The sequence below is a fragment of the Oxyura jamaicensis genome, chromosome 2 (genome assembly GCF_011077185.1).
Source record: "Oxyura jamaicensis isolate SHBP4307 breed ruddy duck chromosome 2, BPBGC_Ojam_1.0, whole genome shotgun sequence".
In the NCBI taxonomy this organism is placed as follows: Eukaryota; Metazoa; Chordata; class Aves; order Anseriformes; family Anatidae; genus Oxyura; species Oxyura jamaicensis.
The window spans coordinates 50,899,076-50,914,444 of record NC_048894.1 but is presented as its reverse complement, the minus strand read 5'-3'; the positions used below and the strand labels follow the sequence as shown (position 1 = coordinate 50,914,444).

The window sequence follows — 15,369 nt, the reverse complement described above, 5'->3', positions numbered from 1 at the left end:
TTTTTCTGTGAACTTTGTGAAGTGTCTTTGTGCAACCTCTTCTTTAAACTGTTTTATCTTCAGACACATGCCAAACAAGGTTTGCACTGGTAAATGAGACTTAATTCTGGTTAAGGATTAAGTGAGGTATGTAACTAAGGCAGTAACTTTTTTTTGTAGGCTACTTTAGCAGATCACCTTTTTCTGATCTGGATCTTGAGATTTACTGGGAGATACGTATATATGCATATTTACATATGTATGCATACATAATACCTTTACTGATGAGAAGCATGCAAAAGTTCAAAAGTATTTCCTTTCTTATGTAAAATAGAACTTAATATGCTAAAAGGTCAATACAATTGTACTAGTCAGATCATAATATTTTATGTTAGCTGGATGTGCTTGTTTAACATCTTCGACCTGAGGACAGAAGTTTTGATTTTGCTGTCATGATGAATGAATGAATTCAGATGAAAAGCCTGGGGGGTCAGGAATTCTAGGAATGTTTCGGTTGTTCTGTATTCTAATGGACTATGAAGACAAGTTGAACTACTGTGCACCTATTTTCAGCACACACATAAAAGGTCCACAACAGGCTCCTGTGCAGGTATTTGAATGCTGTCTCACAATTCTTCTCATGTTATGTGAGCGGAAGTTTATCTACCACAGAACACGAACTCATTATTTCATTACTATGCCTGACATGATTAAGAACACTTGTATCTTGGATATGTGATGTCAAAGGAGCTGCAGGGTTTTTGAAATAGAAGGTAAAGTACAGGCTATTCAAAAAACAACCAAACAAAAACCCCATATCTTCTCTGACTCTCTCCCTGCCTGTCAGGGATCTCAGGAGAAGACAGTACCAGGAAATATCTTGGGATAATTGTCTGTGTACTGAAGGTTCCTCATGTATGCTATGTTGCAGGTATATGTATATCTGACTTTTCTTTGTGAGGACATATGCAGTAGGTGTTAGAACCTGACTTTGTACTCAAGTGCTTGCTAATACCATTCTTCTCTAATGCTTCTCAAAGATGCCTGCTGCCTGTGATTCAGCGCTTGAAGATATTGAAGATATTGTGTCAGCACAAGATCTGAAACCCCACGATCGGCAGTTTGTAAGAAAGAATGTTTTTCCAAAAGTGCGAAAACGCAGCTCACAACAAAGTACTCAGGCAGATGACGATCCCCCAAGTGACAGGTAAATTCTTCCTGGGGTAACAGGGAAAACCCTTTCTTTCTTCCTTCTTCATATCTCATGTGCACTGTCAAATTCTAAAAATAAGGTGGAAGTTCCCATTATCTCATAATATAAAATCTGAATACAGTATAAAATGAATAGTGTTTATAAAATGTAATGATAATGAGTAATAATCCCCTAAGCAAATTTCTCCCAGACAACTCTTTGTAGAGATCACTTACGATTGAGATATCAATTAATGAAGTAATTGGGCTAGAAAAAACAGTTCCTGTTGTTTAAAAAAATTCTGAATTTCTGAAAACTTTGGAAAAAATTGCTTCTAGAAGCTGAGCTCTCCAGAACGCAGTCCTGGAGTAGTCTTTTGACATCTGGAATAAGAAATATAAACAAAAGAGGGAGGATGATGAGAAACTGATGCTTAATAGGTCAGAATGAGATTACGTTTATTAGCTACTAACTGTAATGGAGACGTACCCAAATGTATTGGCCATTGCTGAGAGAAGATAGTTCTTTACAGCTGATACATTTGTAATCCTTGAATTCGCCATTTTTCAAGGGGAAGGGCATACTAAAAGTGGGTCTGTGTTAAATTAAAACAAAAACCAAAACAACAACAACAAAACAATACCAAACCATAGAAATCTTTGAACGCTTTTTCTGTTCTTCTGTCTTTTAGATGGCTTTTGTGGAATGTGGAATTCCTATTTGGAATTATGTAACATGGGATTACAGTTTGCTTGGAAACCAGTGTTAGTTGCAAATAATCTAACCATGTGCTTTGTGTGTGAAATTTCGCATGAGTCTTACTTGTATTGGGTAAAACTGTTATCGGGGTAGTTGAAAACTTATATAGGACATGCAATGGAGGAGCCTGCTTGAGAACTCAATTATATAAGAAGACGTACATTTAAAACAGTGAGAAGTTCAAGTCTCAGTTGCAAATCATGTTTTATCTTTATATCTTTCTTTATCTGATCCATTGTGGAAATTGTAAAATGCAAATGGAGGTAACGAAGGCAACCTGTCACGCAAACTGTTAAAACACAAGAAAACCTTTCTTGCGTGTTACTCTCTTAAAAAATAATAATAAAAAATAATTAAAAAATCAAAACCTGAAAACAAATGAAAATTACTGTGGTCATTGAATTGGCACCAGGAACTGTTGTTTGGAATGGCTCTAGAGCTGGCTTAAAGAGTCCTAACCCGTGTTTTTTCTGTTCTGAAGAAGACAGCCATAAATTATTAAAGAGCTTTCACTATTATTTCAGTGAGACAGGCAAGGATATAACTCTAACGTGTCTACAAATACCACCAATGTTTTAATATTGTTAGATATTTTTTTGTGTCTGTTTTTTTTTTTTTTTTCAAATGTCTTTACTTTTTAACTTTCTGCTTAAAAAAAATGCTTGTCCCAAGATAGACTTTTAAGTCATTTTTCCCTTTAGAAGTCTAGGTGTTTCTCTGGGAAGCTGGGGGGGGTGGGGGGGTGCCTGGAAGTTATGGAAGGACTGAAGACTCTTGGTATCAAAACAATATTGAAACTGTGTGGCATTCAAAACTTAAACGTGTTCAGCAAAAATGCTTGTCTTGCTTAAAAAGAGCTTTGCACCCTGAGATACACTATTTATTCAAGCTCAAATGTAAAGAAGCACTGAAAATGTTATCTGGTACTCTTGTGAGCTAGTCCTAGCCCACAACTAAATACCCACCCAGATGCTTCCTCATCCTGCCCCAGTGTGCTGTGGGAGAGAATCAGAAGAGCAAAAGCTAGCAAACTTGTGGCTTGAGATGAAACTAGTTTAATAATTGAAGGAAAGGTGTGGAATCGCCACCTCCTGCAGCAGACCAGTGCCCAGCCAGCCTCAGAACAGGGGCTATTTTGGAAAGATAAATTCCCAGTTTTTATTGCTGACGTGATGTCACGTGGTATGGAATAACCCCAGCCTACTTGCAGGGGAATGTGCAGTGTGAAAAGAAGGCTTTGACTTTGTGCAAGCATTGTTCAGCAGTAGCTAAAACATGGGTGTGTTAACAACACTGTTCTAGTTGCCAGTCCAAAGCAGAGTACTATATGGGTGGCCATGAAGAAAGCTAACTTCATCCCAGCCAGACACGATACTCCACTACATGAAAGCTGCATAAACATGATGTCCTTATGCAGCTATTCTGGAGCTGATACTGCTTACTATGGTTTTGGAGAATTACAATTGAGTCTGTTCAGTGGGCTTATAGGGGAAGCTCATTTGTCTTTTAACTTGCCTTTTTGATTCATTTCTACTTAACAGCATTATTCCTGGTGTTCAGAAAATCTGGATACGTACATGGGGATGTTCTCACAATAATTCAGATGGTGAATATATGGCTGGACAGCTAGCTGCATATGGATACAAAATTACAGGTAAGAATATCAGAAAAGTTGCGTAATTCAGGATTTGTGGGTAAATTTGGCAAGTGTCAAGCTGTTGTCAAATATCTTTAGATATTTAGATTTATATGTGTTTGCTGCTGGAGCAGAGTTGAACCATGTGTGAATGATCCTTTGTTTCTGTATGGACAGTCAGTATAATGGAGGTGGAATGTTACAGGATTGGATCCTGTTGAGTTGGAAGAGCTGTTGAGTTATTTCTCCTTTTCCTTTGAATATCTTGAAATGATACAAGAGGAAGCATTTTCACTCCAACATAAAACTGTAAAACAAAGCAAAACAAAAAACCAAACTTGTGTTGCGCTGGCCATGTTTCATCTCTCTAACTCAAAAAGTGTCGAATGAAAAGCTATGTGAAGCTGAAAACAGACATTCGTGTTTTAATGGCAAATTATTACCTGACTACCTTTGTATAGCTTATAACTCGTTAAAATTGAAATATAGATGTAAATTTTATTAATTCAAGGTTTTTTTTTCTGTCTTGCATTTAAACTTTCTGCCTGCTCTTACTGAAAAACTGCAAAGTTGTCTTTCTTGACATTTTGCCAGAAGTGTTTTATTTCTGATTTCACAAAATGCCTGTTTCTTCTCCTGATCAACTCATGGCATCCTTGAACAGTTATGTCATTATTTTTTGTGGTTGATCTTTCTGTATTTGTCTAAGTAGAAACTGGAACCTGAATTATTCAAATGGTGAACTATTTTAGAGAAACATTGGGATTCTTTAATTAGTAGTTCAGCTCTGCAGTAGATATGCTCTTCTCACAGACAAGTGGAGTGCTAGTTCAGAAATCCTTATTTGTGGCAGCTATTTTTGTAGACTACAAATGAGGTATCAGTTTGAACTTGTGACTTGCTTAATCTTAGCTTCTCTTTACCTTATTTTTTCTAATGCATCGTGTTCCAGAAACTACTGTTTTCTTAGGCTTTTTAATATTTGGCTAGCTGTCTTGTGCTCTTGGAGTTTTATTGGAAGCAATATAGGAAAAGTGGAGGAAGAAACTTTGTTAAAAAATATACTTTAAAAAAATGAACTGTTCATAACTTTGAAATAGAAATAACTTTACATTTGGAATCTGAAATTGAGAACTAAAAATTTAGTAGGAAATGCAGTAGCTGGGTCAGGAATACCTTCAGTAATTTTGTAAATTGCACATGAGATTGACTGTTAGTTTCTGATCATTATTGAACATCTTAATTTAGTTTGTGTGTGTGCATAAATATGTTTAAAAAATCCTGCTGAAGTGATAGGCAAAAATTATTCAGTGTGGTTCTTTTGTAAAATTAGGTAACTTCTTTTTAAACATATATTTAAGAAGCTCTGGAAATTGCGTTTTTGTTCAACAGAATGAAAATATTGGTTACAAACTCTGGTGAAAGTAAATTGTTAGAACTATATCTGTTGAATGTTCTCCTTCATAGACTGTTAATGAAGCTGGAACCAAGTGCAAGTATTGCGAATATGGTAGCTGTATGTGAGAGCGAGGTGGTGAAGAGGGCACCTGCCTATCTGCTCAATGTAGTGATGCTTCTGGCAACAAGTGCGTATGAAGGGGTTTGCTCTACGACTGCTTGGGTTGCAGATCATGTCTCAGGGTTTCATGTCAGGACTAATCTGATTTGATGTCTTAAATGGGCATGGAAGAAAGGATGCAGTGTACCTTCAGCAAGCTCACAGACTGTCAAACTGGAGGAAGTGGTTGATAGTCTAGAAGCTCGTGCTGCTGTTCTGATGGACCTTGATAGACTGGAGGAAAGGGCTAAGAGAAGCCATATGAGATTCAGCAAAGGCAAATACAAAATCCTAGGGTTGGAGTAACCCTAGCTGGTGGTAAAGGTGGAGTGGGCCGAGTGACTAGAAAGCAGCTTTATAGAGGAAGAGTTTGGCATTGAGTTAGACAAGAAGCTGAACATAAGTCAACAGTGTGCCCTTGCAGCAAAAAAGGACTAACTGCGTCCTGACCTGTTAGCAAGAGTGTAGCCAGCAGGTCCAGAGAAGTTAGTGTTCAGCTCAGTTTGGTGCTTGAAACAGCATTTGGAGTGCTGTGTGCAGTACTCCAGAGTGGGCCCAGTTTTGGGCTACCCAGCAACGTTGTACATTCAGTGAAGGGCCACCAAGATGTTTAGGGAGCTGGAGCATGCAGTGTATGAGGAGAGACACTTGGAGGGATTGGATTTCTTCAGCCTTAAGAAGTGATGGCTAATAGAAGGTTGTATACCTTCAACTATGTATCACAGTTGTATACAATGATACGTAGAAGGCATTAGATAATATTTAAGGTCCCTTCTAACCCCAAATATTCTATAAGTCTGTAAATAAAAAGTGTCTTCATTAGCCTGTTTCCTGCATGTTCCTGAGCTTTTGAGTCAACACTTCAGGAGTTGAAGAGATACTGGAATAATGTTCTGGTTCTAGGGAATAAAATGTGAACTTTTTTTTTTTTGTAAGGAAAGGGAAACGGTCAAGCACTGTTTCTGGTGTCTTCTTTCATTCTTGAAATTATATAGTATTAGGAGGAAGAAAAGCAACATCAGACAGACTTCTGTTACTAACTAGAAGTTATAGCAATGCTGTTTGCTTTAGAAGTCGTCTTAGTCAAAACTGAGCATTGACTTAATGCTCTAATACTTCTAATTTTAGAAGTAAATTTTTGACTTGAGAAAATCTTCCAATACTATTCCTCATCCCTGTTTATTGCGTGAATTTTACCCTGTTCCTGATTTAAACTCTGTTCAGGAGATGCCAAAGCCTTTTTTCTTGTCTTCCATCTGCTTTGAAAATGTTCTTGTTTGTGCAAGCACTCATTGCTTTTGGTAGTGGCTATATCCAAAGGTGAAAACTGAGGGATGTGCTGCAATTTGGATTGCAATTTGCAATCTTTTTGTGCAGCAAAGACAACCTCTGTTAGGGGGGAGAGAGTGGTGTGAGTCGACAATGTATAGGCATTGCAGTAACAGCAGCACTGATGGAAAATCAGGAACTGCATTAGCTTTGCAAAAGGCAAAGTGAAGCCAGAAGAAGAGCTGAACCTATTTTTTATCTGCTTTTACAGTGTGAAGGTGGGCAGTGTTCTGAACAAATCTTGCATACCATCTTGTGAGAACACAAAGCTCCTTTGTGTTGGTCTGAGCAAAAAGAAGTGTGAGGACCAGCTGGTATTGGCGAAGGGCTGTGCCATGGTATTTGCTCATGTTCTGTTCTGGAAATATTATAGCTTGTGGTGGCTTTACTGGTTCTAAAACTGGTTTTGGTTTCTTGGCAGCATGACTCACAGTATAGTTTAGATATGCCTGTGTACCTACTAGTGCTCCCTTTGAGGTAGTCCCTGAAGGAAGAAGAAACTCATGGTACAGACAAGTAATGTGTATTGTGGGAAAGGGGATCAGGGTGAGCTGGGAGCTCTCCCTTACTTGGAGCCAGATGATTGTTAGGGAAGGAAATTCAGTAGTATGTGTGCCACGCAACAGTATTTTCTCTCTGAAAACTGCTGCTGAGCATATGTAGTCAGACATGGAAGCGGTTGATTTCTGAAGCAGAAGGTTGTATTAGCATTTAGTTGGCGTCTGTAGGTTTCTCTCTTTGTGGGATGAATGGTTTTTAGCTTGACATTCTTGTATGCGTTTTGATGGATCAAGCAGTTAGGCACGCTTGTTACTTTGTGACAATTGCTTTTGGTTCAAGGCAGTGTATGTCCAAAGCATTCCCTTCTCAGTCATTGTAAAACATTCTAGGGAAACAAGGAGAGAGAAATTAAGAATGCATTACAAATACCAGAAGAATGCGCAGTAACTTGTCTTGTGAAAAGGAAGCAAAAAGTGTTGTTAATAAACATTCAGCAAAATTGAACCAGTAACTGGTTATCCACACTACAACATTGTTTTTTAGAAATCGATGCTAGCATGGAACTCTTCTTCTCTCCTGTAGAGTGGGATTTCAGAAGCAAAAAGCAGGTGGAGTTTTGTTGCTAATTTAGGGGGACTGGATTTCAATTAGCATATAGAAACTAGGCTATTACAGACTCTCAGCTTTATTTGTGCAATTTCAGACTAGTCTTTAAGGTAACCTTTTTGTTATCTTGAACAATTTGTGAGTTTGTTGCATGGAAGGATGCTCTTTCAGAACTGGGCACTGAGGCATTGCTCGTATTAATTGTGTTGCATAAACCATTTCTTGGGCTTTGGTCATCCACATACAGACACAGCAAAGCATGCTGCAGCATCCATTTTATTCATCCAGGTGGAAAATAAAGAAAATGACTACGACTGTTCCGGTATTGACTCTCAATTCATGAAGCACAGTTCATAACTTGATGCCTTGTTTTATTTTTAAGTGTTGGTTTAAAAGTACTTCTCTATTGCACGTTTTAATCATTTTAGATGTTGATTTATTCCATAGATATACAGTAGATATATAATCTCCTCTTGAATAGCTTACTGTATTCTTTACATTTATTAACTTAAAATAAGCTCTCTGTGGCCTGCGAGGTGATTGAAGTATTTTGACTAAGATTTCTGCTGGCTTCTGGTATATGATTTCAGTTGCTCAGAATCAGCAGTTGGTCTTTCCATTTTTCTCTCTCCACTCTATTATTAACACTTCTCTGCTCCTTCACAAGTGTTATGTAAAACAAACTACAGCAATTACTGGGTAGATTTGGTGTGGTATGAGCCATCCTTGTTATGAGTTTTTTTTAGTAGAAGCTAGGAGACAAATCCTTATTAGCTGCTCATTAAGTGCTCAGTCTGTAGCTTCATTAATCATAGAATTCAAGTTTAGTCTTTGCTTTTAGATTTGTACTTCTCAAGTAGTTGTGATTGTAGTGCCAATTCAGGGAAAAAAAAGACTATGCAACCTTTTTTTGCATGGGTGGAGGGAATACACAAAATAACCCAAACTACCTTTCTGGAGATGACAGGCACTTCAATTTTCTCATACAACACAGCATATATTAAACTGTCATTCTCAGAAGCAGCTGAGCAATGTGGAAAAGTGAACCGAGGTGTAAATCCTGTGTTGTTCTATACCCATGCTGAAGAATTTACCATATATTTGTAGGGTCACAAATTCTGCTTGGTTTTTGCATTACTCGGTAACCCTATACACCTGGTTAACTGCCCATGTAACCTGTTTCTTTTTCAGATTCAAACTGACCGATAATCTGGAAGTAAAAGCTTTTGGTCGGTGATACTGAAAAAGGCAGTAAAGTTGCTTTGGGACCTGTTGTTGAAGTGAGGTAACATGGACAGTGAGATTGAGAGCATCCTCAGAAAGTTTGCTGACGACACCAAGCTGTGTGGTGCAATTGACATGTTGGAGGGAAGGGATGCCATCCAAAGGGACCTTGAGAGATGGGCCCATGCAAACCTCATGAAGTTCCACAACACCAAGCCCAAGGTCCTGCACCTAGGCTGGGGCAATCCCAAGCACAAGTACAGCCTGGGAGGAGAATGAATTGAGGGCAGCCCTGAGGAGAAGGACCTCAGGGTGGTGGTGGATGAGAAGCTCAACATGAGATAGCAGTGTGTACTTGCAGCCAGAAAGCCAACCATATCCTGGGCTGCATCAACAGAGGAATGTGGCCAGCAGATTGGGGGGAAGTGATCCTCCCTCTCTACTCTGCTCTTGTGAGATCCTATGCTGCGTTCATCCCTGGGGTCCCCAGCACAACAAGTACATGGGCATATTAGAACAAGTCCAGAGGAGGGCCCTGAGGACGACCAAGGTTAGGAAAGTTAGGAAGTTAGAAGAGAGTAAATTGAGATTAGATATTTGGAAGAAATTCTTCACTCAGAGGGTGGTGAGGCACTGGAGCAGGTTTCCCAAAGAAGCAGGAGGTGTTCAGAGCCAGGCTGGATGGGGCTTTGAGCAACCTGGTCTGGTGGGAGGTATCCCTGCCCATGGCGAGGGGTTTGGAACTAGGTGGTCTCTAAGGTCCCTTCCAACCCCTTGTGATTCTGGCAATATGTTATCCTGCTTTCAGAAGGTCTAAGCTGGTGATGCTCACAAGTTTGCTTTGGGTTGTGGGTCTTGGGCTTGAAAATCCTGCTCTGTCATGTACAGGTAGTATATGAACACTTGGGATGTAGGTGTGTGTTTTTTGTTTTGTTCAGTCCAAATTTTCTGGGCTGTTGGAATGATTGATAGAGTTGGAAATACTAAGCACCATCTTCCATGGAGAAATAAGAATTCCTGTAATGTGCTTAAAATCTCAGCACTTTTGTGCTGAGATGGTTAAGAGAACGAGGAAAGTTGAAATGAAACAGAGAAAAATAAAAGGTGACAGTCATGGGCTTGAACAGACAGGACTACAAGAATGTAGATGCCCAAGATTTCCTTGGGAAGAAAACAGGTATTTTCTGGTGCAGTGGAGTGTCCTATGCGGCAATGAGTGGGATAATGGGTCTGGAGTTGTTGGGGTGCTTTCTTGCAGTGCAGAGTCAATACAGCATTGTTCAGTCATTCTTATCTGCAGCAGTCTGTGTTCCCCAAGACTCTGTAAACTAACCTCTAATTGTGGTTTTGGCAGCTGTTGTGTTCTGGTCCTGTGCTCTCTGAAACTGCTTAGCATGTGTGTGGCCAGAGTTGTGTTAGCGATCACTTCTGACTTGTAGCAAAATGCAGCATGTATGACCTCTTTGTGGTGAGTTTTTCCTACCTCAGCTTCCTCAGTATCAACTCCTTGTTCCCATTAGGCAAGTTTCTGTTACGTTGGGTACCTAGCTTTGAGGCTGTTGTTTCTGTTACAGGATATAACTCCTCTGATTCTCAAACTGGGAAATGTTCCCCTGTTTAAGGGGAGCAGTTCATCTTGTAATGGCTTCATGTATCACTGCTTTATGACTTCCTATATCACTTGATCTGACAATTGTGTGCTGTTCTCCTTATCCCACTTAAAACTGATATGATTCACCTGTTTTTACAGTCTATCTCATTTTTTTTTTTTTCTTTCACAGTGCTGGCAACTGAAAGTTGCAAGCAGGCCTAAATAAATCCTATGTGTACAGTGTGTTCAGTAACACTTGTATAGAATTTATATAGGTAAATTTAAGCATGCATACATGTTCAGGGTTGATTCTAATGGCAAAGAAATAGGCTGCATGCTGTAGTGGTTGTGCAATAGGGTTTAGTTCTGGCAGTGCTAAACTTGTAATACAGAAGACCAAGTCTGTAAAGGATTGAACCATGGAAGGTAAATTGGAACTTCTGGTAACTTGCATCCTCTTAGCTGGAATGTGTCCCTGTAGCAGTTGGAATCAGTAACTGAAGCACAAATAGCAGTGATGAAGTGAGTTCAATGTAGTCATGTAAATGATGTAGACCTTTGTAGAGCATTCTACTCAGACGTTGGTTTCAAATGTCTCACGGTTCTTTGTGCTATGAGTAGTTATTTATAGAAGACTTACAAAAGCTAGTAGGAGAGCAGACAAGATTTTTTAAATACATTGGAGAGATTTTTGACAGTGTACTCTGAAAGGTATGAGCGAGATCATATTTTAATCATAGCAGTTGTAAGAGCACCTGTAAAAGATTTGTTATTCCAGGTGATTTGGGAGTAGTGGAGAGCTAATCCGTATTGTAGGTTCTTACTATATAAATTGGCTACTGTTCCCTTTGCTAGTAAAGATGAAGTTTAGCTGTGAGCTCATTATTTTTGAGAAACTGCTTAGGGCAAAGTTCTATAAATTTGCTATGGTCAGTCATTGCTGTACAATTTCTGCGTTAAGATGGTTTTAACATATTTTGGGAATGCTTTCCTGACAATTGCAGTGCTACCATCTGTGCATGTGAGAGTTGCTGTTGTTTTTTTTTGTTGTTGTTGTTTCTCCATGGAGGCAAGGTAAGACTAGTGAGTTGATTTCTGACTTGTTGCTGATAAGAATTTCAAATGCAGCTGAACTGATTTTGAACCGTGCTGTATCTCCAAGTACAGAACATTAACCTATATTGTTCTTTCTGTCAGTTCCGAGGGTGTACTAACAGACCAGACTGCCCTGTGCTCGTAGAATCACCTAGGTTCTTTCAAGACTTTCAAGATCACCAAGTCCAACCATCAACCTAACCTACTGACTGCTATCACCAAACTACATATGTCCCTTAGTGCCACATCCACATTCCTCTTCAGTTCCACTGGGGATGGGGACTGCACCACGTCCCTGGGCAGCCCATTCCAGTATCGCGCATTCTCTGAATGTGCAATCTAACCCTCCACCTCCGGCGCAACCTGAGACTGATTGTTTCCTCATGTCCTATTGCTTGTAACCTGAGGAAGGAGACCAACATGCTTCTTGCTGCAACCTCCTTTCAGGCAGTGGTAGAGAACGATGAGGTCTCCCCTCAGCCTCATGTTCTCCAGACTAAACAACCCCAGTTCCCTCAGACTCTCCTCAATAATCTTGTCTTCTAGCCCCTTCACAAGCTTCAATGCTCTTCTCTGAACATGCTTGGGCAAGTCAATATCCTTCTTGTAGTGAGGATCCCAAAACTGTTGGAGACTTGCGGGTTGCGTTGTGGGAGACAAGTGGAAATGGTCTAGACAGATTTGAGACACATTTTTTTTTATTATTTTTATTTTTTAAATTTATTTATTTATTTTCCCTCACTGATAGGAACAAATAAAGTCCTTCTTTGTCTTTATTTTTTTCTGTCTAATGGACCTTTGTATTTCCCTATTGGCTATTCATTGCAAAGTAGGGTAATATTTGTGTAAGCCTGGATGGGTGTTTTTACAGTTTCCATGTGTACCAAATGAGTCCAGTGACCAAGGAAACAAGTAAAACCACATACAGATTTTTCTTTTCTCAAAGTCCAATCCTTGGGGTGTATCTGCTGCTGTCTTAGTTCATCTGTGCTATTTGTGTATACATTTTTCTATGATACAGAATGTCTCCACAGGTCTGAGTGGCGTAAGTTGCACCTCTGAGTGAAGAAAGCATACCTGAAAACACTATCACTCAAAGTAACAATAGGGAGGTACTTGTGAACTGTCCCGGTGCAATCAGGAAGGGTTCTGGAAATGTGATATGACTGATGCCCAGCTGAAGTGCCTCTACACCAATGCACACAGCATGGGAAACAAGCAAGAGTTGGAAACCATTGCACAATTCGACAAATATGACCTGATTGCTATCATGGAAATGTGGTGGAATAGATCACATAACTGGAACACTGGAATAGAGGGCTACAAATGCTTCAGATGAGATGGACACTGAAGAAAGGGAGGGCATGTTTCCCTCTATGTTATGGAAGGGTTTGGCTGTGAAGAAGTGCCTCTGAGAAACAGCCATGGACAGGTTGAGAGCTTTTGGGGAGAGTTCAAAACCTCACCAATAAAAGACAGCTTGTGGTTGGGGTCTACTACAGGCTGCCCGATCAAGGGGAGTCTGTGGATGAAGCATTCTTGCTAAATTGGCAAGCAGAGGGGGGGAGGTGATTGTCCCCCTCTGCTCTGCCCTTGTGAGGCTTCACCTGGAGTGCTGTGTCCAGGTCTGGGGCCCCCAGCACAAGAAGGATGTGGGGCTGTTAGAGCGGGGCCAGAGGAGGGCCACAAAGATGCTCAGAGGGCTGGAGCACCTCTCCTGTGAAGAAAGGCTGAGAGAGCTGGGGGTGTTCATTCTGGAGAAGAGAAGGCTCCAGGGTGACCTCATTGCAGCCTTTCAGTGATTGAAGGAGACTTTTAAAAAAGGATGGAGAGCGATTCTTCGCTCAGTCAGATAATGACAGGGCAAGGGGGAATGGTTTTAAACTAAAAGAGGGGAGATTTAAATTAGATTTTAGGCAGAAATTATTTCTGCAGAGGGTGGTGAGGCACTGGCACAGGTTGCCCAGAGAAGCTGTGGATGCCCCATCCCTGGAGGTGTTCAAGGCCAGGCTGGACGGGGCTTTGGGCAACCTGGTCTGTTGGATGGCATCCATGCCCATGGCAGGGGTGTTGGAACTGGATAATCTTTAAGGCCTCTACCAACCCAAGCCATTCTATGGTTCTATGAAGTTCAGGCATACAATTTTTATCTACATGCTTTACTGTTGTACACTAGTCAGAAATAATTAGGATACGATAATGCATGATGTAGTTTACAAACTACAAGTTTGTCATTTGTGCATATTCAAATAAAAAAGCTCTAAACCTTTTGAGATATGGCTTGGTGCTATATCACCAGGAGCCAAGAGATGGCAGCATAGGATAAATAGCTGGGGCACTGCTATTTCTGTATTCTGGTATTCATAAACTTGATGTTTTTTATGAGTTAAGTTGGACAGTTAGCCTTTTAATTACTGTTTATCTGTATTAGTGATTTAAATTAAGGGTATTGGATTATTCAAATATGAAGTGCAGTTTTGTGCATTTAGTTAAATCTGCTCTAATTTATTTGCTATCAATATTCTGACCTTTATGTGGCAACTTTGCTATTGAATGTTAGGAAGGTCTATCTAGTTTTTGTACCTCTAGTTTATCTGAGAGTTACTGCTTGTTAGTTTCAGTTAGGCTTAGACTTGGTCTCAGTTCCCTTTCCAAGGTGTCTGTATTATGGGTTTGAGATTTATGAAGTATCATAATGGCGAAATTCACCTTTTTGAGGAACTCTTTCATTTGGAAGCTTCTTTCTGCTTTGTTTGATTTAGGGAGATTGGTTTAGTTTATATAAAGGCCCCTATTTGAAACATTAATTAAAGATTTTGCTTATAATGATCAACTTAACCCTCTACTTATTTTCATTAAGGGATGATTTTAATTTTTGTTTTAATTTAATAATATTGCATCAGCTGTCTTAGAGCATCACAATAAGAAATTGAACACTGTAGGGACTGCTGAACAAATGCTATCTGTTGAAATGTACAACTACAGTTTAACTATAACCATGAGTTTAGCTAACAGGGCAAAAGCAGATGGTATTCAGGTTGGAGATCAGTAATTATGTTACAGCTTATTAACAATAGCATTTGAGGTAGATGGTAGCTATTGTCATTAGTGCATTGCTGTCCTCTGTTTCAAAAACGTTGCGTTTGCTTAGGCAAATTCTAAACAATGTGTAGGATCAGATTTAATGTTTATTTTTATTTTTTTTAAGGGAGAGCGCTGCTTGCTGTGAATTAACATTCTAAGTCAAATGTGGCCTAGCTAAATACTTAGCTTGTGAGTTTTGTTATAATTCAGTTGGGGTAAGTGTAAATACATTTTATTTGCCATGGGTGAGCATACAACTTCTCTTGAACTTCTCTTCAGGAACTTCCGGATTGTATAGATTTTCTTTTTTCCCCCACTGAGGTTTTTTTAATATAATCTCTTATCGTGAATGATGTTTACAATAGTGGAGAATAGCAAGCTGGCCAAGAACAACCTTTTGCTTTCATGGGTTGGGAGCTTTTCCAGATGTGTACTGGAAAGTGCCCAGATTTGCAGGGAGGGTGATCTGTGCTAGTGGAATTGCATTGTGCCACAATGGTCTGGTGTGAAGCTGGAGCAGATTCTTGTACTATTTGTATCCTCCTTGTGGAGGATATGGAATAACCATTGCATCTTCAGTCCTTCTCTTCTTCCCTGTGGCATTGCTCAGAAGCTTATTTTGAAATGAAATAAGTTATGCATAGGCTCTTAATCTTTCACTGAAACTCAGTAATTACTTGTTATCTAGAACACACTACACATATCAGATACCTTTCCCTCTAAGAGGAGTAATAAGCATCTCTGCATCTTCGTCGTATTGCATCATAAAGCTGTGGTTTAGAATATTAAATAGTGTCATAACAAATGTCTGCAGT

At 39.6% G+C, this 15,369-nt stretch overlaps 1 protein-coding gene across 2 annotated transcripts in view; it reads left to right on the top strand.

The window, feature by feature from the left end:
* CDKAL1 (CDK5 regulatory subunit associated protein 1 like 1) overlaps positions 1-15,369 on the top strand; it is a 422,830-nt gene that overhangs the window by 3,748 nt on the left and 403,713 nt on the right. The window contains exons 3-4 of one of the 2 annotated variants that reach the window (XM_035316554.1): positions 1,020-1,186; positions 3,472-3,584. In XM_035316554.1, coding sequence (XP_035172445.1) covers positions 1,020-1,186; positions 3,472-3,584 — 280 coding nt within the window. Of the gene's footprint in view, positions 1-1,019; positions 1,187-3,471; positions 3,585-5,033; positions 5,153-15,369 lie in introns of those variants that run through there. The other variant, XM_035316555.1, reaches the window with a different exon arrangement.